At 41.9% G+C, this 26,573-nt stretch overlaps 1 protein-coding gene across 1 annotated transcript in view; it reads left to right on the top strand.

Moving 5' to 3' along the window:
- The window catches only part of Spata16 (spermatogenesis associated 16), a 273,026-nt gene that overhangs the window by 228,894 nt on the left and 17,559 nt on the right, over window positions 1-26,573 (top strand). Inside the window, exon 9 of the mRNA XM_052178788.1 lies at window positions 1,911-1,994. Coding sequence (XP_052034748.1) covers window positions 1,911-1,994 — 84 coding nt within the window. The remainder of the gene's footprint in view (window positions 1-1,910; window positions 1,995-26,573) is intronic.

Below are 26,573 nucleotides of genomic sequence, written 5' to 3'. Positions count from 1 at the left end.
TTGAATTGAATTCACAGCACAAGGATGAGAACAGCCCAAACTGATTACCTGTAATTTTCAGATAACTAAAGGAACCCTCCCTCTTTGAGCTTTTACAGATATAACGAAGAAATGAGCTTCCAATATTTATAATATTTATCTAGACTTTTTAAAGTGTATTAAATAAATACTGGTCTTCAGGGTAAGCATGAGTGTAACAACCTCCCTAGCCCAGTAATAATGCCAAGCACACTAAAGATGAAACCAGTGAAATAATCCTGTTTTTCCAGGAATGTATAAGTCAGAAGTAGTGATAACACGGTCTGATGCATTGTGGTGGTGTGCAGAGCACCCTCTAAAGGGCTGTGTTCATCCTGCCTTCCAGGCGGCACTCAGTTGTGTTGCTTTCAAAGGGCAGGGTATAGCCAGCCTTAGATGGCTAAGGCTCCTCTAAGGAAAAAAAAGAAAGAAAGCAAAGAAAATGCTAATTTAGAAAGGAAAATGCTAGTCCTATCTTCTAAAAAAGCACACCCAAGTCTTAAATGAAAAAAATGAAGAGGATTTCCCTGCAGAAAGCCTCACACCTGTGAGGATTCCCTACCCCAGAAATGCTTGGTTTTCAAACCACGTACCAAGGGCTCAAAACCAACATCATCAACATACCTTCCAAGTGTACGATTTTTTTCAGTAGTTTACACTTTATAAAATGGTATTTCGTGGGGTAATGTTATATTTTATACACTCCCAAAATGTAGAAAGAAAGACAGACAAATGACTGAATGGTAGGTCGCTAGATGGATGGACAGATTGATAGATGATAGACACACAGACAAATAGCTGAGTGCGTACACCTTTTGAACAGTCTGTGTCCTTCATCACTTTGTGCCATAGGTTTTACTTCCCAGTTTCCAAGGATGGGTCAGCCCTAGGAAATAAGCCCCACCCTGCCCTTCTAGGGCACTGTGAAAACAGAGGCTGTTCAACAGAGGCCTTTTGAGGGCTTCTGCTCCCTGCCGAAGTGATTAAGCTCTTCAGCACCAGAGAGATCAACCAAGGGCTAAACACTCAGATCACGTGCTCAGAGGCAGCCCACCCATTCTGAGACTTGTTCCCACTCTCTTGCTCAGTGGAGCTTTGAACTTGGTTACCTCCTGCCTCAGCCTCGCCCCTGCCATGACTGTTCTTTGGGGGTTCAGTCAAACAGAGAGGAAGCCTCGGGTTGACCAAACTCACCGCTACCTGAGGCTGCTCTTGCGCTCCCGATCCTCCTGCCTCCACCAATCAAGTCCGGGGATGACAGGTCCGCACCGCCACCCTCGCTCATCATATTCTCTTCTATTACAATATAGCAAATGGCTTTTTTGTAGGCAAAGTGTGAAGATTCGAAGGGACTTTTAAAACAAAAGAAAGAAAAAAAGCAAAAGAAAAAAAAAGTTATTTCAAACTGTTAACAATAGTAAAAGAGTTTAAATGAACAAGATTGTTTTAAGAGGCAATAAAGCATTGCAGTTTGAGTATTGTCCTCTGGAGAGCTTTTTCATGATGCCTAGAATTATGATACATTAGCCTCAGGAGAAAATGCTCGAACACATTCCTGTACTGCATGCCGTTTCCTGAGAGAATTAACTTCCGCCGTCATTCTTTACAGCCCAGATCTGTTTTTAACAAAACACCAGCACTTACTACATTAAAACCTATATGCTTCCTACAAATTTCGAGCAGGACTCTTTCCGCTGTTTGAATAGCTTATGTGTGCAGCAGTCCTCTGTAATGACTGGAGCAGAGTCGAGGTGGCCGTCTTCATTGTGGGGAATATGAGTAATAAAACCATCAGCATACAAATGATTTTTTAATTAGGTTTTAATCTGTGTATTTAGAGAAGTTATTTCTGCGCGAATTCCACGCTGATAATTTTTATCTCGGTATCGCAGCTGCAGTCGCTAATGGCGGACGCCATGGACACCCTTGAAGGAAGCAAGAGTGATAAGGAGCGTGTGTGGAATACAATCCAAAAGGTAAAATTCTGAGCTGAAGGAAAAATGCATCTTATCCTCCGAGAAAATGTCCACCTTGGGTCAAAATCTGTCTAGAAGATAAAAAAAAAAAAAGAAATGAAAGAAGTCCCTGGGGTTGTTTTTGGTCTGCTTTCTTTGTGAGGTGAATGCAACTGAAAGAACTAGAAATGTAACCAAAACCAAGGATGGGTTTTTCACTTTTGTTTTCTTTCTTGATTTGTTCCCATGCACTGTGCTCATTGTAGCCACTTTCTACTTAAATGACTATTTCTTCATTATTTATGTATAATATATATATTATTTATAAATATATATATATATATTTACTTGATATACATATGTATGCATATATATTTTATAACATATATGTATATGCATATATATGCAGCTCTGAATCCTAGATGTCCTGGAACTCACTTTGTAAACCAAGTTGGCTTCAAACTCAGAGAACCACCTGCCTCTGCCTAGGCTTAAAGGCTTGGCTTGCAATGACAAATTTTAAAACAATTTTCCTTGATTTTTCAACTACTAATTTTGCTTTTGTTTTATTTTGTTTTGTTTTGTTTTCCCACTCACTTTGGATGCAATGGCTCCAGCCCAGCTCCAGCTCTAGAATCTCACACATTGGTGGGTCTGGTCAGGGAGAAACATAACAGTTAGGTGCTGGTGCTCAGGGCAACATTTCCACAGAGGAGCCTGGCCCCAGGTACTCAGGAGACTCGTGTGTCATTATAGGGCTGTCTGAAAATGGAAGGGTTGATTGGTAATGGCTAGGTCTCCAGTTCACCTCCAGGTAATACATTCTGATTGCTCTATTGCCCATTAAGTCTCCTCCCATCCCTTCGTGGGATTCTGAGGTCAGGAAACATAAAAGAATCCAAACAAAGAAGGCTTTGGTCTGAAAGGTAACTCCCAGCCAGGAGGGCTCTGGTGAATCTGAAGAGGCTGCTGCGTTCTGAAATCAACACATAAATCTGAAGATATATGTGGGAAACAAAATCAATAGAATTTGTAGATACTTGAGTGTCCATCACAACAGAAAGGGTATTAGGTATCAGGGCAGAAGCAGTGTGGCTATCTGAATGGCTGTATATTAATGTGTATGAATGGCTATGAACAGCCTGCTTTCATAACCTGTGGAAACATGAGAACACCTGGTCTGGGAGATCAGAAAACCATCTGTGGGAATGTGCTATTTCTACAACACTGAAAAATTAATGTTCATTACCTAGATGAAAGGGGAAATTGGAAGGTAGGAAGATACCTTAGTGGGTAAATTTGTTGGAGTATGTGAACACGATTTTAATTCCCAGATCCCACATTAAAAAAAAAAAAAAAAGCCATCTGTGATGGTGAATACTTGGTATCCCAGGGTAGAGGAAGCGAAGACAAATCCCTGGGACCTGGTGGCCAGCCAATCCAGCTCACTCAGGGAGTTTTAGCCTCTGGCCTCCACATGCCTACACACACACACACACACAGAGAGAGAGAGAGAGAGAGAGAGAGAGAGAGAGAGAGAGAGAGAGAGAGAGAGAGAGAAACTTTTCAAAACAATATGAAAAAAATGTGCACCATGAACACAAAGAACTCATCGTGTGTATCAGTTCTTTTTCTACCACCATGATGAAGCACCATGCTGAGCAGAGACACTTATAAGAGAAACTGTTTAATCGGGGCCTTGCTTGTATTTTCCGAGGACTAATGCATGATAATCATAGCAGAAGGCATGGTGGCAGGCAGGTAGGTATGGTGTTGATGTGCACCATAATCTTAGGCAGAGAGAGAAAGTGACTGGGACCGTCATGGGTTTTTGAAGCCTAAAAGCCCAACCCCAATGACACGCCTTCTCTAACAAGGCCACACCTCCTAAATCTTCCCAAACAGTTCTGCTAATTAGGGGCCATGCATCCAAACACATGAGCCTCTATAGGACCGTCCTCATTCCAGTCACTACCACACCTTATGGGAGATTTATTTAGGGCTTTCCAGAGGGAGAACCATCACAGCAGGGAACATGGCGGAAGACAGGCAGGCATGGGCTGGGGCAGCAGCTGAGAGCTTACAACCTGAACCACAAGCAGATAGCAGAGAGCACACTAGAAATGGCACAAGTCTGCCCCCAGTGTGATGATTATCGTTGATTGTCAACTTGACTATATCTGGAATCAACTATAATCCAAAAACAGAGGACATGCCTCATCTCTGAGGGATTTCTGCCTAACTTGACATGGGAAGATCTACTACTAATCCAAATCACTGAGGTAAAGAGACGAGACTTTAATCCAGCTCTTTAATCCAGATTGAATCTGGGTCTTGCCTTCTACTGGAAGCCTATATAAGGACACAGAAGAAGTTTTTGCCCTTTGTTTGCTTGACCTTGCCTTGCTGGGACATACATTCCTCCACTGGCATTAGGCCCACTTCTTCAGGATTCTAGCATATACTGAAGACCAGCTGAACTAAACAACTACTAGATTCTTGGACTTTCCATTCATTGCCAGCCATTGTTGGATTAACTGAACCACAGACTGAAAATCATTAGATATCTATCTAAAACCTAGATAGATAGATAGATAGATAGATAGATAGATAGATAGATAGACAGATAGACAATAAATAGATTTTTCTAAAATGCTATTACTCTAGAGAACCTTGACTAATACACCCCAGAGACATACCTCCTCTCGAAAAGCTATACCTTCTAATCTTTCCCAAACCATTTCACCAACTGGGTCCTAAGTATTTGATTATTTGAGTTCATGAAGGTCATTCTCATTCAGACCACCATGCTGTGCAAATAGGAGGGCAAAGCACTCATACGGAAAGAAAAATAAGGAATAGTGTCAAGATATTTGCTTGAGCAAGGCAGGGTCTGTAGAGAGGCCTTCTGGTGCCATTTACCAAAGAAAGAACCCGTTACAGGGATGGCTCTGGCTGAGAAAACAAACTGCTTTAGAGTGTAACCAGTAGGGAACGGCCACACTAGATAGCTGAATGAGAATTTAATAAAGGAGGTAAAGACAGTGGCTGCCCAGAATGACAACCTGAGTTTAATTCCAGGGAGCCACATGTGGAAAGAAAAAACTGATTTCTATTAGCTGTCCCTTGACCTCCACATATATGTCCTGCATGTGTGTGCATGGAAGCAGGAGAGATGAGAAAAATGTAATTTTTACAATAAATAACTAAGAAGTTGTTAAGTAAGAAAATTAAAGAGTAAGAGAGAAAGTACAGGAAATCATTACCACCCAGTGGAGTCGGGGATCCAAGAGAAGGGGTTGGGGTGACAATCTTCTGGATCAGAAGCAAGTCAAGCCAAAACTCAGACATCAAGCGGAAGGTGCTGCTCTGTCTGTCACTCTCGGGTCTCGGCAATCAAAGGAAGGTTCCAGCACGGCTGGGCCACAGACCCTTGAAGGTGATACACCAACCCGCTGCCACTGTGAAGTCATGAGGCATTCAGTGGTCCTTGGAGGAATTCTCCAGCTTCTGAGGTTCAGAAGCAGTATGTGTCTCTGTACGGGAGATAGCTTTTTCTGCTGAGATGCTCACAGAAGACAGGCATTATCAGAAGGCAAAGAGGAAGGAACAAGCCCGTCTTGGTCTTCCATTCCTCTGTTGACAGAGACTAATAACTGGCAAAGCAGAGGTGGGGTTTGTGAAGACCTGGCCCTTGTATTACAGCTGACCACAGAAAGTGGGTTTGGAGAAGAGAGAACATAGGTTTACTAGAGAGCGTATTGAACCTGGGTGCTGTCAAGATACACAAGGGGAAATACGGAGCCTGAAGTTCTGGATAAATACGGAGTGACGGTGATAAGGAGTGAGAACAAGAAAGGGGGATGAGAAGGAGGAGAAAGGACTGAGTGGGGATGTACGTTTCTAGACCCTTGGCCAGTTAACAGTGAATGAAATCATTGAGTGGCTGGCACTGGTGAGGAAGAGTGTGTAAGAAGAGAAGAGAATTGTGAGGGGCACATTTCACACTGTGAGAGAAAAGCCGACAAAGGAGAGAAAGAGCTTGGGGAAGAATTAGAGCTGAGGGTTAAGGAAATTCAATATGGAAGAGTCAGCAACATTACCAACTGTTCCTACCAGGTATACAAAATAACTGGTTAGAACAGGGATCAGCAAATTACAAGCTGCAGGTCACGTTCAACATACCACCTATTTCTGTTAGGAAAGTTTATTGCTTGCAGCCATGCCTTTCGTTTCTATGTGGTCTGAGTGAAGTCGGCCTCTGTAATCATTCACCAAGTCAAAATTGTTTACTCTCTAGCTATATGGAGAAGACTATGCTGTACTCCAGTTTACAATAGTACACATCCCAGAAATACTGCATCATCTGAGTAAATATTTGCAAACTCAAGTGTTTATGGAGGCACTGCCAAGAAGATGGACGAGACATTAGCATCTTTCTGCATCTTCTGAAAATGTTCCTTGCACTTGGCTATAAGCTACTGCTCATGGCGCCTATGTTCACAGGCACACACCTAGCTGTGACTTCTTATTTTGTCCCTACCTCAATTACCTGTGCTGCGTAACAAACTATCCAAAGTGCAGTGCTTTAAAAGAAAATCATTATTGTCTCCCTGATGTATACATTGATCAGACTCTACCAGATGTTTCTCAAAATATCTTGCCCCTGGATCAGTCTTAAAGCTTAGATTGCACATGTCTGACATCTGTGAATATTCCAAGATGGCTCCCTCACATGACTGACAGCTGACACTGGTCGGCTGAGACAGTGTCCGGTATGTAGGTCTCCTGAGTGAAACAGGCTTTAACACAGTGCCTCACTGGATTCCAAAAGGGCAGTTCAAGAGAAGGGAAGTGAAAGGATTCAGTGTTCAAGAGCAGCCTTCTTTCTGCCATATTGTGTTGATATAAGCAGCGACCACCCAGCCTAGACATGAATGGATGGAAAAATAGATTCTGTTACTGAGAAGATGATGATGACCATCTCGGAGACAAGGCACAACAGTGGAGTGTCTCTGTACCCTGGACTGGAAAGCATACCTTCAAGCAAGCTGAGATCAAGTCATGTAAGTCAAGCAAGGAGAGCCAAGTCAAGACCTCCCAAAATTATAACACAACTGAACCCCACACCACACACCCACCCAATGGGTGTTTAGTGGGTGTCTAGAAAGACTCATTGGTGAACAGCCAGTCTTTCCAAATTAAAAGCCCTGCTAATGATCATGGCTTTCTAAATAGAGGCTCCTGGGAGATCTTTAGGGAGATGTGAATGGAAAGAACAGGGTGCCAAATTTTTCCCAGGGGCTTTTAATTTGGCTAATGTGACTCTACAAAGTATGATGGTATCACTCTCAGACAATTCCAGTAGCAAGTAAGTAATTTCCTTTTACTGCTACAGAGTTAATTTGTGTGTGCAGGAAAAAAAATAATTAAAAAAAAAACTAATTGTACAAGCCACACTGTGTTCTGAGCTCACTGGAAGTTGACATCAGCTTCGCCACCTCTGAGATCTGTTATCTGTAATAGAAACAGCTGTTGTACCTAATGAAAGCACTTGAAATTTTCATTGGAAGCAGCAGAATTATAGCAGAAGCTGCTCGTTCTACATAGTTAAAGGGTCTGTCAAAATCCCCATTACCTCACACAGTTTCCTGAGCTCCACGTTGTTATAGGTCTATTAAAAAAAAAAAAAAAAAAAAAAAAAAAAAAAAAAAAAAAAAAGCTCAGCACGCTGCTATTGGATTCATGAGCACTGACCTCCTCTGTCTATGTTTTTGTCTTCGCTGAAGTTTCCCCAGAAGCAACCGAGCTCTCCCCTGACTCAGTAGGATTAAAATCCATTCTTCACAGAGTTGTAAGGTAGTGGCAGTGTCTGGAAGTTTGACTCTGTGGAGTAGTTCTTTCCAGTAATTAACTCGAGATTAAGAGACACTCATGTTGGTTTAGTAATGCAGATTCAAAACTGGGCAAGTCGTGTTTAATCAAATAGCGAGCATTTTCTTACCCGGGAAAGTCCTATCCACAGTGTGGCTAAGACTATCAACACTGATTAGTTTTAGTCTTCGGCAACAGTGCCTGAGGAAGCACTCTGTCAGCAGCATCCCTACGGCCCCACTGACACCTTCCTCATTCCTGTAAACAGAAAAGTAATCACCTGGCTTCCATTCTTTGTTAGGCATTGTCCTAGACATCCAGATTCGTTCATGAAGAGTCAGTGTCCACCTACCACCTCTGAAGCAGTCAACACATCACCTAAAAGTTAATATGTTATAGAGCCAAATGGGGAGGGGGAAGGAAGTATAGTAGGAACATGAAAGGTACCAAGTGCAGAAGAGAACTGTGTGGATACTGGATAGAACTCATTTTCAGTACAGGAAAGATCAAGTGTAAGACCATCAGGTAGGGTGTGCCCTACCAGGACAGCATGGTAACCGTTGTAAATGAATGAGAGTTCCGAAATCTGCTAAAAAAAAAAAAAGAAGAAGAAGAAGAAGAAGAAGAAGAAGAAGAAGAAGAAGAAGAAGAAGAAGAAGAAGAAGAAGAAGAAGAAGAAGAAGAAGAAAATAGAGTGTTTTATAAGAACAAATATACTTGAAAGCTGTCAGGGTGGGAGGGGTGAAAGGGCAAAGGCGAGCGATGTGTCTTGGTTCCTTTCGTGCTGTTGTGAGGAGCACCATGACTAAGGCATCTTACAGAAGGAAGGGTTTATGGGGTGCTTACCCTGAGGCACTGAGTCCATGACCATTGTGGCAGGGAGAACAGAAGTCGGCAGGCGTGGTCCTGGAGGGGCTTATATCCTTATCCACTAGTGGGAGGCACAGAGGGCTAACTGGGGGTGACATGGGCTTTTAAAACTTCAAACCGTCCACCCCCCTGTGACACATCTTCCACAAGGCCAGTGGAGACCATTCCTTTTCAAACCACCATGTAAGGAAAGGCCATAACGATGATCCAGGAGAGAAAACGGGGGCTTCTATTTGTTACTTTTTGTCCGTAGAGCAATTAAGGGATGGGGGTTTATTTGGGCTCACAGTTAGAGGACAGCACCCACCCTGGCAGAGCAGGCATGGCAGCACAGTGTGAGGTGTCCACAGTCAGAAAGAGATGGAGACTGGTGTCCCCGCCTGATTTCTCTCTCAGTCCCACAGAGCGATGCCACCTACATTCAGAGTGATTCTGATTTAAACGTCCCTGGAAACGCTCTCCAGACATACCCATAGGCATGTCTCCTAAGCAGCTATAAATCCATCAAAATGAAGACTAATCCTCAGACACTCTGAACTAGCAACCTGGAGACAAACTAAATCTGTCACAAATGAGGGCAAAATGCCATGTCCATTCTCTGAGCCTCAGTTTCTTTACCTGTAAAATAAGGATGCTGGGCTAAAAGAGCAGAAACCCCTCCCCAGCTGAATAAGTAGATGTCTTGAAAGGCAAAGCAACAAATCAAAGAATAAAAGTATTTGTGAGTTCTTCTTACAGAACATTCTCCTGTTTACATAGACCCACTCATTAATCTTCATCCGCACACTGCCCAAAGTCACATAGCCAGTAAATAATACGCGTTATGGCTTGGGCTGCCTTTGGGTCCTGAAATCTCTGTGATAGAAGTCCAGAATATAAGATACTGAAGAAACCCAGGTGATTTTAGGCCTTCAACAACATGTTCACATTCAACCCTGTGTTTGCATTGAGTGTGAGACTAAGTGTGGGTCAGAGTAGTCTCCAGCCAAAGAGTAATTTATCATTATATACATTAGCCTAATTAGGCTGTACATTAGCCTAATTGTCATCTCAGATTCTTCCATCCTAAGCTGGAGAAGCCATGATGAAGGCTTTGGCTTAGTCTAACATTAAAATTAATTGACTTTGGGGCTGGGGAGACGATCCAGTGGGGAAACTCTTTTCCATGCAAGCATGAAGATCTGAGTTCAAATCCCCAGAACTCATGTAGAGCCGGGCACTGTAGCACATATCTATAATCCCAGCAATCCTGAGAAGAGAAGGAAGCTGGCAACAGGAATCCCTGGCACACTGTCAAAAAAAAATCAAAAAAGAAAAGAAAAAAGGAAAAAACAGTGTAAGTCAAGAACCAACAAACCAACCCTTCGCATTCTTCTCTGACCTCTGTGTATTTACACATACAAACCAGCACACATACACATATACACATCACACACATGGTAAATAAATAAGTTAATTAGCTAATTAACTGACTGTCTCATATAGGATCCTCCTGCTTTGGTGTGAAATTTTCCATCATGAAACATTACTGAGCAACAAGCCACCACTTTCTGGGAAACCCAGTGTGTCCAGACCCATTCTATTTTAGGTCCTGCCATTTTTGCCGCTTACCACTGAATCCTAATGCCCACTGAAGCTGGATGGGTTGGATTTGGGGGATTTTTTTTGAGAGATTTTATTTTTAATTATGGAGATGTGTGTGTGTGTGTGTGTGTGTGTGTGTGTGTGTGTGTGTGTGTGAGTGTGAGTGTGAGTGTGTGTGTGAGTGTGAGTGTGTGTGTGTGTGTGTGTGTGTGTGTGTACTTGAATGCAGGTGCCCATAGAGGTCAGAAATGATCATCAGATTCCTCTGGAACTAGAGCTATAGACAGGTTGTGAGTCACCTGATGTAGGCAGTGTGGTTTCGTAACCACTGAGTCATGTCTCCAGCCCTTCCACAGAGGCTTGATAAGGGGACCTAACCAGAGCAATAGAAGGGGTATGAAAATAATGCTACATATTAATTTGGCACATCTGATTTCTTCTCACTGCACCTCCAAGTGTCAGACAATTCCCAAGGAAACGTTATTCTTTTGTGTTCACAAAGCCTAACGTATCACTGAGAAGCTCAGAATTTAACCTGCTATATCATATTATTTTGCCTTCTATCTCTGGATCACTCATCTGAGACTAAATGAGGGGAATACACTTTGACATTTTAGAAGCAATGAGAGAAGTCTCCTCAAACCTAACCTCAGACCTGTGAGCTTTCATGAGTAGTTTTAAAGTAGGAAGGCCACTTTAAAATTCATCTAGTATTACAAAACGCAGCAAACGTCAATGAATCCAGCCAACAGAGTGTATGCAATGTCCTCAAACACCCATATAAATGTACTCGAAATGATTTACATTTTTATATTCCTTTTCATCTCAAGCCTTCCTTATGCATCTTACTTACCCTTCGCCATCACACAGAAATGGCATTCACGGGCATATCCGTTGTACCCTTGAAGATGAACACGAGATAGGATATGTGGCCTAGCCATGCAATTCTGTTGAGGCCTTGGCACAGGCAGAGCGGAGGGGAGTGAATACAGATTGGGAGGCGAGGCAGGGGAACTTGGTTGAGGAGACAGAAGAGCAAACTACAGCGCTTTGTTTACTCCGCACATCAGCATTCGAGCCTGAATCCTTCCGGAGCTTCCTCTGGGGGATATCGCCCAGGCGGCCCCATCACTCACTGGCCACTCAGATAGGCTGACTACTGCACAATGGGTGAGGAGTTTTGTGTGTGCTCTTGTCTTTCCCGAGACTCGGCAGTGGTGCTGTTTATTTGCAAAGCAGGTTTTCAGCCATCAGGCTTTTTCCTGTGTGTCTGGTTCTTTAAAAGAGTCTCCATAGATTTATCGAAATTTGACTGTGAGTCTTGCAACTTCTAGTTATGACTGTCCTCATTAGCATATCCCCCTATGGCTTTATGGTGTGAGCTCAGAGCACAGCTAAGCAGTTCTGTCCGTAGCCTCATGCAGGTCGCGTGGATAACCTAGGAGCTCTTGTCACTAGATGTGCTGGGAAGGGAAGGGATTACTCCAGGCATGAGCAGGAAAGACAAGACCAAAACTCCTCAAGGATAAGTCACTGCAATTAGAGATAAACAGATTCTATATCTATGGGTTTCCAGGCAAGGCTCTCTAGGAGAGGCACGTGCCTGAAGGCCTGCAGCAACTCAGCAGTAGGAGCAACACAGCAGAGGATGTCTGTTCACCTGGTGATAGCTGGAAAGAGAAGAGACAGGGAGGGGCCAGGGCTCCAGTGTCCTTTGAAGGGCAGACTTCCAATGGCCTCACTTGTGCCCACTAAGCCCTGCCCACTGTAAGCCTTTACTGCCCCTCGGTAACAGCACTAGAGACCAAGCCTTCAGCACACAAGCCGGTAAGAGATGGTCAAGAGTCGAACCATAGCATTCTGGGTCACTGTCCCTGGAAGCCCTTGTTTCTCGTCCATTTCCCACCAACGCTTGTTTTGCCTCCAAAACTGGGAAGCTCTCTTCCATCTTCAGTCTGCTGAACGGTAGTGTCTTCTAAAACTTTGATTGTTTGACAGGACATTTCTGCAGCATAAGTCCGATCCTTAGCCATGTCTACACAGGATTTTATCCAGATGTTGGCAAGTTAGCCTGCTGGCTATCATTCCAGTGAACCTAGCAAAATATTATTATCCAAGTATCTTAGACTTACTGAAGCATGCTTGGGCTTACCTGTCACAATCAGAACAGGATTGTGACAGGATTGCAAATTTTATTTTAAAAAAATAAAACTAATACTGATGATGACAATAAATGTTGCCAGTGGTTATTAGGGGGCCTCGGTACATGCAGTACACGTGGCAGTATCATAACATCTAATGAGTGCCACAACATTATGACACAGATGCCGTCGAGTTTCTGCGAAGGATGAGGGAAGTAGCGCTGTCACATTCACCAGGAAGTAATCCCACATCTGTCCTGCGTGCTTTGATTCAGAGTCGGACTTGAGTCAGAGGGTCTCCTCCTAATCTGCAGCTGGAACATCTATGTTAAGACAAAACACAGCTGCAAAAGGTATCACAGAGAATCCTGCTTACTCCGAGCTCAGATTCTGCAGCAGCCAATGAGACCAGCTTTGAGTCTTCTTTTTGGCTGAATGGATGGATGGTGGTGTCAGCGGCTGTGATGAGCCTCCTCCAATCTTCTCTAGAGCACAGTTCATCGTCCATCTGAAACTTCACCTCCACTGCTCTTCAGCAGCCGGCCAATTCCAATGCCCAAACCTACAACTCTTTCCTGAACTGCTCTGCTGTCACTGTCTCCCTTGTAACCCCTCCCTTTGTGGGCACACCATGCTTATGTTTTCTCTCTTCCTGCAACATCTGGACTTCTAAGACATGATTCATGGTTACTAAGTGTTGCTATGAGGTATGCTTCCTGATGAGTTGTCTGAATCTGCATTCTAAGATGCCAAAGGCTTTCAAAGGAAACAAAATCTCATAAGCACATATTGTTGTAACCCCTCCTGTATCTTTAAGGGAGTTATTTAAGTCCTTCTTGACGCCCTCTATCAGCATCCTGAAATACAAATTTAAATCCAATTGTTGCTTTTTCGGTGTGTTGGGGTATCCAGGACTTGCCGTGGTGTGAGAACTGGGCTCTGATGTTGCCAAGTAGCCTTGGCTTCTGTTGGTAGGGTTCTTGCGCTTGCCTTTCACCATCTGGTTATCTCTTGTGCTGGTTGGCCTTGCTGTCTCTGGCTCGATCTTGTCCCTCTTGTGGGCCTGTAAGCCTGTGTTCGTACTCCTGGGAGATCAACTCTCTTCTGGTAGGGTCTGTGCACAGAAGGCTGTTGAGCTGCCTGGCTCCCTGTTACAAATGGCGGCAGGAAGACTTCTGTCCCAGCTGCTCCACTATGCTCAGTGTGCTCCTAGCTGTTCCCCTCCAGAGAGAAGATGGAGATCTCTCAGAAGTGAAAGAGCTGCTAGGAGATCACTCCCTCCTGGCAGGCTGTACACAGAAGGCTGAAGGTTTCATATTTTAAGAGACCAAAAGCCCTGGGATGTTTCTCAGTTCCATAGCTCCTAGATTTTTCCTTTGATGAGCATAAAGTGTCCTTCCCCATCTCTTTTGATAACTTTTGGTTGAAAGTCTATTTTATTAGATATTAGCGTGGCAACTCTATCTTATTTCTTGGGACCATTTGCATGGAAATATTTTCCCAGCCTTTTAGTCTGAGGAAGAGTTTGTCTTTGTCACTGATGTGTGCTTCCTGTATGCAATAGAATGCTGGGTCCTGTTTATGTATCCAGTCTGTTAGCCTATGCATTTTTATTGGTGCATTGAGTCCATTGATGCTGAAAGATATTAAAGACCAATGATTGTTGGTTCCTCTAATTTTTGTTATTAGTGGTACTATTATGTTTCTGTGGTTCTCTTCTTTTGGATTTGTTGTGAGATGATTAATTTCTTGATTTTTAATGGATGTAATTTCCCTCTTTGTGTTGGAGTTTTCCTTCTATTATCCTCTATAGAGCTGGATTAGTGGAAAGATATTGGGTAAATTTGGCTTTGTCGTGGAATACCTTGCTTTTTCCATCTATAGTGATTGAGAGTTTTGCTAGATATAGGAGCCTGTGCTGGCATTTGTGTTCTCTTAGGGTCTGTATGACATCTTTCCAGGTTCTTGTGGCTTTTATAGTCTCTGTTGAGAAGTCTGGTGTAATTATGATAAGTCTGCCTTTATATATTATTTGTCATCTGTACTGGCTGGTTTTGTGTGTCAACTTGACACAGGCTGGAGTTATCACAGAAAAAGGAGCTTCAGTTGGGAAAATGCCTCCGTGAGATCCAGCTGTGGGGCATTTTCTCAATTAGTGATCAAGGGGAGAAGACCCCTTGTGGGTGGTACCATCCCTGGCCTGGTATTCTTGGGTTCTATAAGAAAGCAAGCTGAGCAAGCCAGGGGAAGCAAGCCAGTAAGAAACATCTCTCCATGGCTTCTGCATCAGCTCTTGCTTCCTGACCTGCTTGAGTTCCAGTCCTGACTTACTTTGGTGATGAACAACAGTGTTGAAGTGTAAACTGAATAAACCCTTTCCTCACCAACTTGCTTTTGGGTCATGATGTTTGTGCAGGAATAGAAACCCTGACTAAGGCACCCTCTTTCTTTTACTGATTTTAGTATTCTTTGTTTTGTGCATTTAGGTTTTTTTTATTATTATGTGATGGGAGGACTTTCTTTTCTGGTCAAATGTATTTGGTGTTTTGTAGGCTTGTACATTTATGACCATTTCTTTCTTTAGATTACATAAGTTTTTTCCCCTATGATTTTATTGGAGATGTATCCTGGTCCTTTGCATTGGAAATCTTCTCTTTCTTCTATACCTATTATTCTTGGGTTTGGTCTTTTCATTGTGTCCTGAATTTCTTGGATGTTTTAAGTTATGAGATTTTTGCACTGTGTATTTTCTTTGACTGTTGTGTCAATATCTTCTATTGTATCTTCTATTACTGAGATTCTCTCCTCTATATCTTGTGTTCTGTTGGTGATACTTGCATCTGTAACTTCTGGTCTCCTCCCTACATTTTCCATCTCCAGTGTTGCCTCCCTTTGTGGTTTCTTTATTTTTTCTATTTCCATTTTTAGATCCTGGATGGTTTTGTTCAATTCCTTCACCTATTTGATTTCCTGTGTTTTCCTGTATGTCTTTAAGGGATTTATTTGTTTCCTCTTTAAGAGCGTCTACCTGTTTACCTGTGTTTTTCTGTATTTCTTTACAGGAGTTAATTAATGTGTCTTTCTTAATGTTCTCTGTCATCTTCATGAGATGGGATATTAGGTTAGAGTCTTGCTTTTCAGGTGTGTTAGGGTATCCAGAATTGGGAGCTGATAGTGCCATGTGGCATTGGTTTCTGTTACATATGTTCTTGTGCTTGCCTCTTGCCATATGATTACCTCAGTTGTTTACTGGCCTTGCTGTCTCTGCCTGGATCCTGTCCCTACTATGGTCCTATAAGCCTGGACATCAAGCTGTCTCTAGTTATGGAAGGGGGTCTGGAGTGTCAGCTCTGTCCTGGGTCGAGTTGTGGGCTGGAAGGACGATGCAAAATTTTTCAAAGTGCACCTTTTCAGAATTCATTGTAACATTGATGGAGCGGGCGAGGAGAGGACACACCTATTGTATTTTGAACTAAAGAGTACATGTTAGGTGTTGTGCTATGTAAGTTTTATATAGTAAGGTCTGCAACTATTTATAATTCTTAAAAATTACAAGAAGGCCTGGAGAGATGGCTCAGCACTTAAGAACACTTGCTGCTCTTCCAGAAGACTCAGGTTCAGTTCCAGGCACCCAAATCAGGTGGCTTAACCGTCTATAACTCCAGCTTTATGGGATCCAGCACCTCTGGCCTCCACAAGCACCTGCACTCATGTACACATGCTAACATGTAGATATACCTAGTTATAAGTAAAAATGATAAAAATCAAATCTTAAAATAATAAAAATAATAACTAAAAAGGATAGATAATAACAGAATAAAACCAAGGAAAATGTGGGCCATTTATTATCATGTGACTTTCTTAAAATAGTGCATGTTGAAGTAGAATAAAAGCTATCATGTAGAGCACATACAAATTCAATGTGCACAAATACCGCTGTATTCCTCAACAACATGAAAACTGTTGAAAACACCTGGACTCTTAAAATGGTTTTCTTCCGGAACAGGCTCTAGAGCATCAGGAAACAGCTAATGTAAAACTTACTGCAGACATATGTGGGAGCAATCTCAATCCAGAGATAGGATAAAGTGAGGTCTATCTCTTCTGGCCTTGGAGTTCAATAGGCTTTGATGGTCCAGCTTTCCTGATGCCTGGAAAGCACCTCAGGTTTATGTGGGAATTGGGCTTTACTACAGTGAGGAAATGTTTATATTACAGTGAGGGAAATGTATATATTACAATTGGTGTTTATATTACAGTGAGGAGTATTTATATTACAGTGAGGGAAGCTTGAAAACACCTGGGTACAGTGATGGAAGAAGCAGTACTCTACCTTACTGGGGTTCCTAGGGTCAAAAATTATGTCTTACAAACTCAGGATAATAGTTCTACTTATATAGAATAAACATGTTTTGCCCTATTCATTCCATACATAGAACTCAAATCCCTGGGCACTGTATAAATAGAACTTAGGTCTAAATGCTAGAACAAGAAAGGAATGATATTAGAGGCCTGAGAATGACACAATAATGCAGTTTGTGTGTCTGTCTGTCTGTCTGCCTGACTGTCTGTGTGGGTCTCTATGTGCATGTATATATGTATGTATGTATGTATGTATGTATGTGTGTATGTGTGGGTCATACAGACCCTAAAAGAACACAGGTGCCAGCCCAGGATACAATACCCAACAAAATTCTCAATTAACATAGAGAAAACAAGATATTCCATGACAAAAGGAAATTTATACATCTTTCCACTAATTCAGCCCTACAAAGAATAATAAATGGGAAACACCGACACAAGGAGGGAAATGACACCCTAGAAAAATCAAAAAGTACTCTTCTTTCAATAAACCCAAAAAAAGATAACCACTCAAAGATAATCCCAACTCTAACAACAAAGATAACAGGAAGCAACACTCACTTTTCCTTACTATCTCTTAATATCAATGGACTCAATTCCCCAAAAAGACAAAGACTAACAGACTGGATACATAAACAGGACCCAACATTTTACTGCATACAGGAAACCCACCTCAGTGACAAAGACAGACACTACCTCAAACTAAAAGGCTAGAAAACAATTTTCCAACCAAACAGTCCCAAGAAACAATCTGGAGTAGTCATTCTAATATCAAATAATTGACTTTCAACAAAAGTTATCAAAAAAGATAAGGAAGGGCACTTCATATTCATCAAAGGAAAAATCTACCACGATGAAATCTCAATTCTGGACATCTGTGCTCCAAATGCAAGGGAAAGCACATTCATAAAAAAAAAAAACTTTACTAAAGCTCAAAGCACATATTGCACTTCACACAATAATAGTGTGAGACTTCAACACCCCATGCTCAGCAATGGACAGATCCCGGAAACAGAAACTAAACACAAACAGTGAAACTAACAGAAGTTATGAACCAAATGGATTTAACAGATAGTGAAAAAACATTTCACCCTAAAACAAAATAATGTACCTTCTTCTCAGCAACTCATGGTACCTTCACCTTATATTGCGACCATATAATCAGTCACAAAACAGACCTCAACAGATACAAGAAGATTGAAATAATCCAATGCATCCTATCAGGTCACCAAGTACTAAAGTGGGTCTTCAATAACAGCAAAAACAATGGAAAGTCCACATACACATGGAAGCTGAACAATGTTCTACTAAATGATAATCTGGTCAAGGAAGAAATAAGGAAATTAAAACTTTTTGAATGTAATAAAAATGAAGGCACATCATACCAAAACTTATAGGACACAATGAAAGCAGTGCTAAGAGGAAAACTCATAGCTCTAAGTCCCTCCAAAAAGAAACTAAAGAGAGCATACAATAACAGTGCTGACAGCACACCTGAAAGCTCTAGAACAAAAGGAAGCTAATACACCCAAGAGGAGTAGACAGCAGGAAATAATCAAACTCAGGGATGAAATCAACAAAGTAGAAACAAACAAAAAAAAAATAACTAGACAAAGAATTAACAAAACCAGAAACTGGTCCTTTGACAAAATCAACAAGATAGACAAACCCTTAGCCAGACTAACCAGAGGGCACAGACACAGTATCCAAACCAGCAAAATCAGAAATGAAAAGGTAGACATAACAATGGAAACTGAAGAAATTCAAAAAAATTATCAGATCCTAATACAAAAGCCTATACTCAAAAAAAATTGAAAATGTGGATGAAAATGGACAATTTTCTACATAGATACCAAATACCAAAGTTAAATTAGAATCAGATAAACCATCTCAACAGTCCCATAACCCTAAAGAAAAAGAAGCAGTCATTAAAAGTCTCCCAACCTAAAAGAGCCCAGGGCCACATGAGTTTAGTGCAGAATTCTATCAGACCTTCAAAGAAGACCTAATAACAATACTCTTCCACTCAAAACTATTCCACAAAATAGAAACAGAAAAAACATTACCCAACTCATTCTATGAAGCCACAATTACACTGATACCAAAACCACACAAAGACCCAACAAAGAAAGAGAACTTCAGACCAGTTTCCCTTATGAATATCAATGCAAAGATACTCGATAAAATTCTCATAAACTGAATCCAAGAACACATCAAAATGATCATTCACCACAATCAAGTGTCCCGGCCTATAGGGGTTTTTTGGAGGGGACCCTAGGAGAGAAGGGCACAGAAACAGAGACAGGAGACACAAAGAATGAGGCCAAGACCAACTTTGTTCAAGGCCCCCAAAACTGTATTTTCTCAGGGAATTTATACAGGCAGGGGAAGAAGTAAGGCAAGTGGGATTTTCCACGTAGCCTGGGCATTCTGCCAAGGTGAATCTCTGGTAGCTGTAAGATGTTTTCTTCTTCTGGGAGGGCACAGTGACCATTGACCACCCAATCTCTCCAAGGTCTGTAACTGAGGAGAAGTCAAAACCTAAGCCTATCTTTAAAATGAACTCTAAACATAAAGTAAGATCAGTTTGGCTCCTGGAAATCAAATAGGCTTCATCCCAGGGATGCAGGGATGGTTCAATATACAAAAATCTATCAATGTAATCCACTACATAAACTCAAAGAAAAAAAACCACATTATCATTTCATTAGATGCTGAAAATTCATTTGACAAAATTCAGCATCCCTTCATGTTAAGTCTTGGAAAGATCCCAAATTCAAGGCCCATACCTAAACATAGGAAAAGCAATATAGAGCAAACCAGTAGCTAACATCAAACAAAATGGAGAGAAACTTGAGCCAATCCCACTAAAATCAGGGACTAGACAAGGCTATCCACTCTCTCCTACCTATTTAATATAGTACTCAAAGTCCTAGTCAGAGCAATTAGACAACAAAAAAAGGAGGTCAAAGGAATACAAACTGATAGGAAGAAGTCAAAATAGCACTATTTACAGATGATATGTGTGACTCTAACCAGACAAGTGAAATATCTGTATGACAAAAACTTCAAGTCTCTGAAGAAAGAAATCGAAGAAGACCCTAGAAGATGGAAAGATCTCCCATGCTTATAGCTTGGCAGGATCAATATAGTAAAGCTGTTCATCTTGCCAAAAGCAATCTATAGATTCAATGAGATCTCTATCAAAATTCCAAAGCAATTCTTCATAGAGTTAGAAAGAGCAATTTGCAAGTTCATTTGGAATAACAAAATACCCAGGATAGCCAAAACTATTCTCCACAATAAAAAGAACTTCTAGGAGAGTCACCATACCTGACCTCAAGCTGTACTACAGAGCAATAATGTTAAAAAAAAAAAACTGTATGGTATTGGTACAGAGATAGGCAGAAAGATCAGTGGAATAGAATTGAAGACCCAGAAATGAACCCCACACACCTATGGTCACTTGATATTTGACAAAGGTGCTGAAACCATCCAGTGGGGGTGGGGGGGGAAGCAGCATTTTTAAAAAATGGTGCTGGTTCAATTGCATGTTTGCATGTAGAAGAATGCAGATCGATCCATTATTATCTCCCAGTACAAAGCTCAAGTCCAAGTGAATCAAGGACCTCCACATAAAACAAGATATACTAAAACTAATAGAAGAGAAAGTAGGGAAGAGCCTCAAACACATGGGCACAGGGGAAATTTTCCTGAACAGAACACCAATGGCTTAGGCTCTAAGATCAACAATTGACAAACCGGTCCTGATAAAATTGCAAAACTTCTGTAAGGCAAAGGACACTGTCAATAGGATAAAAGGTCAACCAGCAGATTTGGAAAAGATCTTTACCAACCCTATGTCCAATAGTGGGCTAATATCCAAAATATACAAAGAACTCTAGAAGCTATACTCCAGAAAATCAAATAAACCGACTAAAACATGAGGTACAGAGCTCAACAAAGAATTCTCAACTGAAGAATACCGAATGACTGAGAAGCACCTCAAGAAATGTTCAATTTCCTTAGTCCTCAGGAAAGTGCAAATCAGTATGACCCTGAGATTCCACCTCACATCAATCAGAATGACTGATTTAAAAACTCAGGTGACAGCAGATGCTGACTAGGATGTAGAGAAAGGAACACTCCTCAATTCCTGGTGGGAGCTGGTACAACCACTCTGGAAATCAGTCTAGTTCCTCAGAAAATTTAACATAGTATTACCTGAGGACCCAGCTATACCACTCCTGGACATATACCCAGAAGATGCTCCAACATATAAGGACACATACTCCACTATGCTCATAGCAGCCTTATTTATAATAGCCAAAAGCTGGGAAAAAACCAGATGTCCTTCAACAGAGGAATAGATACAGAAAATGTGGTAAATTTAAACAACGGAGTACTACTCAGCTATTAAAAACAATGACTTTGTGAAATTCATGGGCAAATGAATGGAACTAGAAAATGTCATCCTGAGTGAGATAGCCCAATCACAAAAGAACACAAATGGTATGCACTCACTGATAAGTGGATATTAGCCCCAAAACTCAGAATACCCAAGATACAATTCACAGACCACATGAAGCTCAAGAATAAGGAAGATCAAAGTGTGGATACTTCTTAGAAGGGAGAACAAAATATTCACAGGATCAAATAGAGAGCCTAAGTGTGGAGCAGAGACTAAAGGAAAAGCTAGCTAGAGACTGCCCCACCTGGGGATCCATCCCATGTACAGTCACCAAACCCCAACACTATTGTGAATACCATGAAGTGCATGCTGACAGGAATCTGATATAGCTGTCTCCTGAGAGGCTGTATCAGAGTCTGATAAATACAGAGGCAGATGCTCGCAGCCAACCATTAGACTGAGTACAGGGTGTCCTTTAAAGGAATTTTAAAAAGCACTGAAGGAGATGAAGGGATTTGCAACCCCATAGGAAGAACAACAATATCAACCAACCAGACCCCCCAATAGTTCCCAGGGACTAAGCCACCAAACAAGAAGTACACATAGAGGGACCCAAGGGTCCAGCTGTATATGTAGCAGAGGACGGCCTTGTAGGGCATCAATGGGAGGAGAGATCCTTGGTCCTGTGAAGGTTCTAAGCCCCAGTGTAGGGGAATGTGAGGGTGGGGAGGAGGGTGGGTGGGTACGTGGGTACGTGGGAGAACACCCTCATAGAAGCAAGGGGAGGGGGACTGGGATAGGGGGTTTCATGGAGGGGGGTAAACCAGGAAAGGGGATAACATTTGAAATATAAATAAAATATCCGATAAAAGAAAAAGAAACAAAAAAGCAGTATTAAAAAAAACCCAGCTAGTCCAGGACATGGAAATAAGAACTGGAGCCCATAACAAAATAGCTCTAATGGTTCCAAAGCAACAGGATAGAGCAGAGGGTAGAATCAGGAAAATGAAGACAGCACAGTAGGAACTGCCTGCTCTGAACAAGAGAACAGAACCTCTGGGACCTGAGGGAGGCACAACAGCCTGTCTAATGTTTGCATCAACAGAGTTTCAGGTGGGAATAAAAGGGACCCAAAACCATAAAATGTACTCAGAGAAATGAAAATAAACGCCCCACTCACTTTGCAAAAAAACATAAACTGTAAATTAAAGAAGTTGGGGGCTAGAGATAAAATGTAATCATGGAATACTTGCCTAGCAGACACAAAGCCTTGCACTCATTCCCCACACAGGAAAAAGGAGTAAGTGGAAGAGGAGGAAGAGGAGGAGGAGGAGGTAGAGGAGGGGGAGGAGAAAGACGCAAGGGGAAGAATACAAACTTGAGCATAAAACATCCAACCCTAGAGAGTACAGGACAGTCCTCTGGAAGCTGAGGCCCTGCCTCTCCCTAGCTCTTTCACATTCGCTTTCAGAGCCAAAGAGGAGACCACAGCTGAACTTTCTTCCCGCTGAGATGTCTATTTCTCCCCACTGAGGGCCTCACAGTGACAGATAAGATGAATTAGCTTTGCAACATCACAGTCAGACAAAGAGTTGGCCCAGTAGCACAGTTGGACCAAACGGACGCATGGTTATAAGATCTGATTTCTGGGCTTGCCTGACATACTGGAAAACATGCCCAGGACAGACACAAACCGAGGCAGGAACTGTTTAGGGAACGCTGCTCTCCTGAAAACCCAGGCACTGTGAGAAGAACAGGAGGAGGCACAGGCTATGGGAGCATCTTCTAGAGCGAAGATATTGTCCCCTGTTAAGAAAACATTGACCTATTTTCTTTTAGGTTACTCCAGTTTGTGGGATGGGTAATTATATATTTCCTTTCTTTTAATACTTGTCTTTGCACCATTGAAACTGAAAAACTGTATCAATCTCTTCATTCTGTTTTAGTTAAAAAATAAAAATAAATCCAAAGGCATCCACACCAAGATAAGCCATGGTTGACCTCCCAAAAACTAAAGACAGGAAGCTTTGGAGCAGTGGTTGTCAACCTTCCAAGTGCTTACTACCATTTACTGCAGTTCCTCGTGCATAAACCAACCATAAACTGTTTTGTTGCTTCTTCATGAATGTAATTTTGCTACTGTTAAGAACTGTAATGTGAACATCCGTATTTTCCCCATAGTGTTAGGTGACCCATATGGAAGGGTCAGGTCCCCACAGGTTGAGAACCATGGCTTTAAATGGAAGGTGCATTACAGATGAGGAGGGGGGGGAAAAGTCAACCAGTAGGGGCTTCCCCATAAGAAAATTAAGAGGACAAGCCAGACGGTGGTGGCACACACCTGTAATCCCAGCACTTGGGAGGCAGAGGCAGGAGGATTTCTGAGTTAGAGGCCAGCATGGTCTACAGAGTGAGTTCCAGGACAGCCAGGGCTAGACAGAGAAACCATGTCTCAAAAAAAAATAAAAAAATAAAAAACAAATCCAACCCCCCCAAAAAAAAGGAAAAATAATTAAGAGGACAAAAGTAAGTGGTACAGTATTTCTAAACTGTTGGAAGAGAAGGATTTTCTACCCACAGAGCAATACTCTGTGGAATAACTCTCAGGAATGAGAAGGAAAAGAAGACATTGAGGTGAAGAACCCATAGAATCTGTCATCTGCAGACCTCAAAGGATGCCGAAAAGAATCCTCTAAATGGAAACGAAATAATAAAATTGAAGGGGACAAGAAAGAAAGGGCACAGCAAGAAAAACTCTGATTGAGAAGCAATATACTTTCTCTCTGCCCTTCATTGTATTTAACTGTGGGAGCAAAAATAATAACACTGTATAATATAATTCTTATTCATGCTGAAGGAAATGCTTAAGCTGGGTATATTGTATTTGGGTGAGATAAAGAGATCTTAAAGCAAATTATGTATTTTATCAAAAAATTAAATGATAAATTGTGTATGTATAGATTTACTTAAAGCAACTAAGAAAAAAAAACTAAACCAAAAAATACTCCAGATAATCTATCAAGTGGAATTTAACTGCTCACAACAGAGAAAACAGAAATAAAACTGAAGGGGGGAAACAAACAAAATGGTGTGTGTGGTGGTTAGTTGTGGTTGTGTGGTGGCTAGTTGTGGTTGTCAAACGGATGGGTCTGCAGTCCAGCCACTGGTCTCCCAAGACAGGGCATGCATCAAGGTGTCGTGGAAGGTCAGAGCCCACCACTCTCTTCACCCCTTCACGCCGCCTCCACTCCGTGGGGGATTTGCTCCCCTGGGTTATTTAGAGAGGGAAAACCCACGCGGAATAGGAGCGACACCTTCCAGTGATGCTGAGGGATAACCGTGGGGAAAGCTTTGGCTTTTGTTTCCCTGCCTTCGCGTCTCACCGGCAAGTTCATCTACCAAGCTGGTGCATTCGTCTGCTCCATCGATGCCACTGCTGCTGCCTTGCTTTGCCGATACCGGAATCCAGCGGAATCCAGCTTCTTCTGGTTACCTGTGTAAGCTGAAGGCCAGGCGCCCCTAGGCGTCCCAAGGCCTCCAGGGCATCGTGGCCTGAGCAGCTGCTGGGTCCTCAGCCTCTCCTGTGTGAAACGAATACTGTTGTACCGCTCAGATGTGTGTAAGGTAATGCAATAAAACCCTTTTTACTATTTATTCTATCAGTTGTCTTCCTCTACAGCACCCTGACAGTATATTCAGCTCTAGTATACCAATAAATACTAAATAAATTGATTTAAATGGCCTAAAAGCACCAATTAAAATGTAGAAATTGCCAAAAATATGTGTTCTGACCGCAATATACTGTCTCACCACGGGCCCAATGCTGAGCAACAGCTCTAATAGAAACTGACTGACATGGATTTCTACAAACTCGTGTTACGTACAGATCAGGTAATTAATCAAAGACAGATGCAAATATACCATACTTGGGAAGAGAAAAGAATATGAGGAGAGCTGAAAATGATAGTACACATCTGTAGTCCTAGCACATCGGAGACAAGAGGAACTGAGTGCGACACCAGCCTGGGCCATCAGAGACAAGAGGAACTGAGTGCGACACCAGCCTGGGCCATCAGAGACAAGAGGAACTGAGTGCGACACCAGCCTGGGCCATCAGAGACAGGAGGAACCTGAGTGTGACACCGGCCTGGGCCATCAGAGACAGGAGGAACTGAGTGTGACACCGGCCTGGGCCATCCAGCAAGTCTTAGGCTAGCTGAAGCAACATTGCAAGATCTTATATCAAAACAATAACATAATAATAATAATAATTATAATAATAATAATAGTATGTAAATTAAGCCATTGCTATTATTAGACAAAATAAACAGAAAGGGTCATCCTATAAAGTCATAAGCACGCAGGCAGGCCACATGATTATATGCTGCAGCAATACTGATAGGAAGACGAGAGACACTGCCACAGTTGTGCCTAGAAAGTTCCTCTTCTCTCTCTCAACAGTTGATTACAATTAAACAAACGTAAGATCAACTAGGAAATGGAACAATTCAAAAGGATTGGTATTTATGGACCTAACCACCTACGAACAGTTAGTTAGGGCTGAGAGACACCATGACTACAGCAACCTTATAAATGAAAGCATTTAATTGGGGCTGGCTTACACTTCAGAAGTTTAGTCCATTGTCATTACAGTGGGAAGCATGGTTGCATGCAGGCAGACATGGTACTGGAAAGAGAAATGAGTTCTACATGTGGATTCACAGGCAGCAGGAAGTGACCTCAAAGCCTTCCTTCTAGTGACACACCTCCTCCAACAAAGCCACAACTACTCCAATAAGCCCACACCTCCTAATAGTGCCACTCCCTGTAGGCCTATAGGGGCCACGTTTTATTAAAACCACCACAAGTGGTTTGAATCCATTCTTTACAGCAGCCCATGGAACTTGTACTGAAAAAAAAAAAAGAAAAATCACAAACTCTTAAGAACTGAAATCATAAATAATGTGTTCTCTTTCTCTCTCTGCGGTGGATTTGAGCTGGAGGAAAAGCACAGAGGAATAATGGGGAAATCCCCAAATACCCCAATAGTCTGTGCATGAAAAATCAAGTCCAAAGAAAATAGTTAGAAATAGTACATTTGACTGAAGATCAAAAATCATGAATGCAGCGAAAACAGCACATAGAGAGAAGTTTAAAGTGCCGAACTCATACATCATAAGAGGAAACTTGCAAATAAATTGAAGGCCCATCCAAAAAACCCTAGAAAACAAGACAAAATTGACACAAAGCAAGTAAAACAAAGAAAATAATAAAGTTAAGATGAGAAATCAATGAAATTGAAAACAGAAAACTAGGAAATCAATGCAACAAAGAGGTGGCCTTTGAACAGACCAATAA

Source organism: Apodemus sylvaticus, chromosome 4 (genome assembly GCF_947179515.1).
Source record: "Apodemus sylvaticus chromosome 4, mApoSyl1.1, whole genome shotgun sequence".
Classification (NCBI taxonomy): domain Eukaryota; kingdom Metazoa; phylum Chordata; class Mammalia; order Rodentia; family Muridae; genus Apodemus; species Apodemus sylvaticus.
The sequence above is the reverse complement of the archived record's forward strand: the minus strand, read 5'-3'. Positions and strand labels throughout refer to the sequence as shown.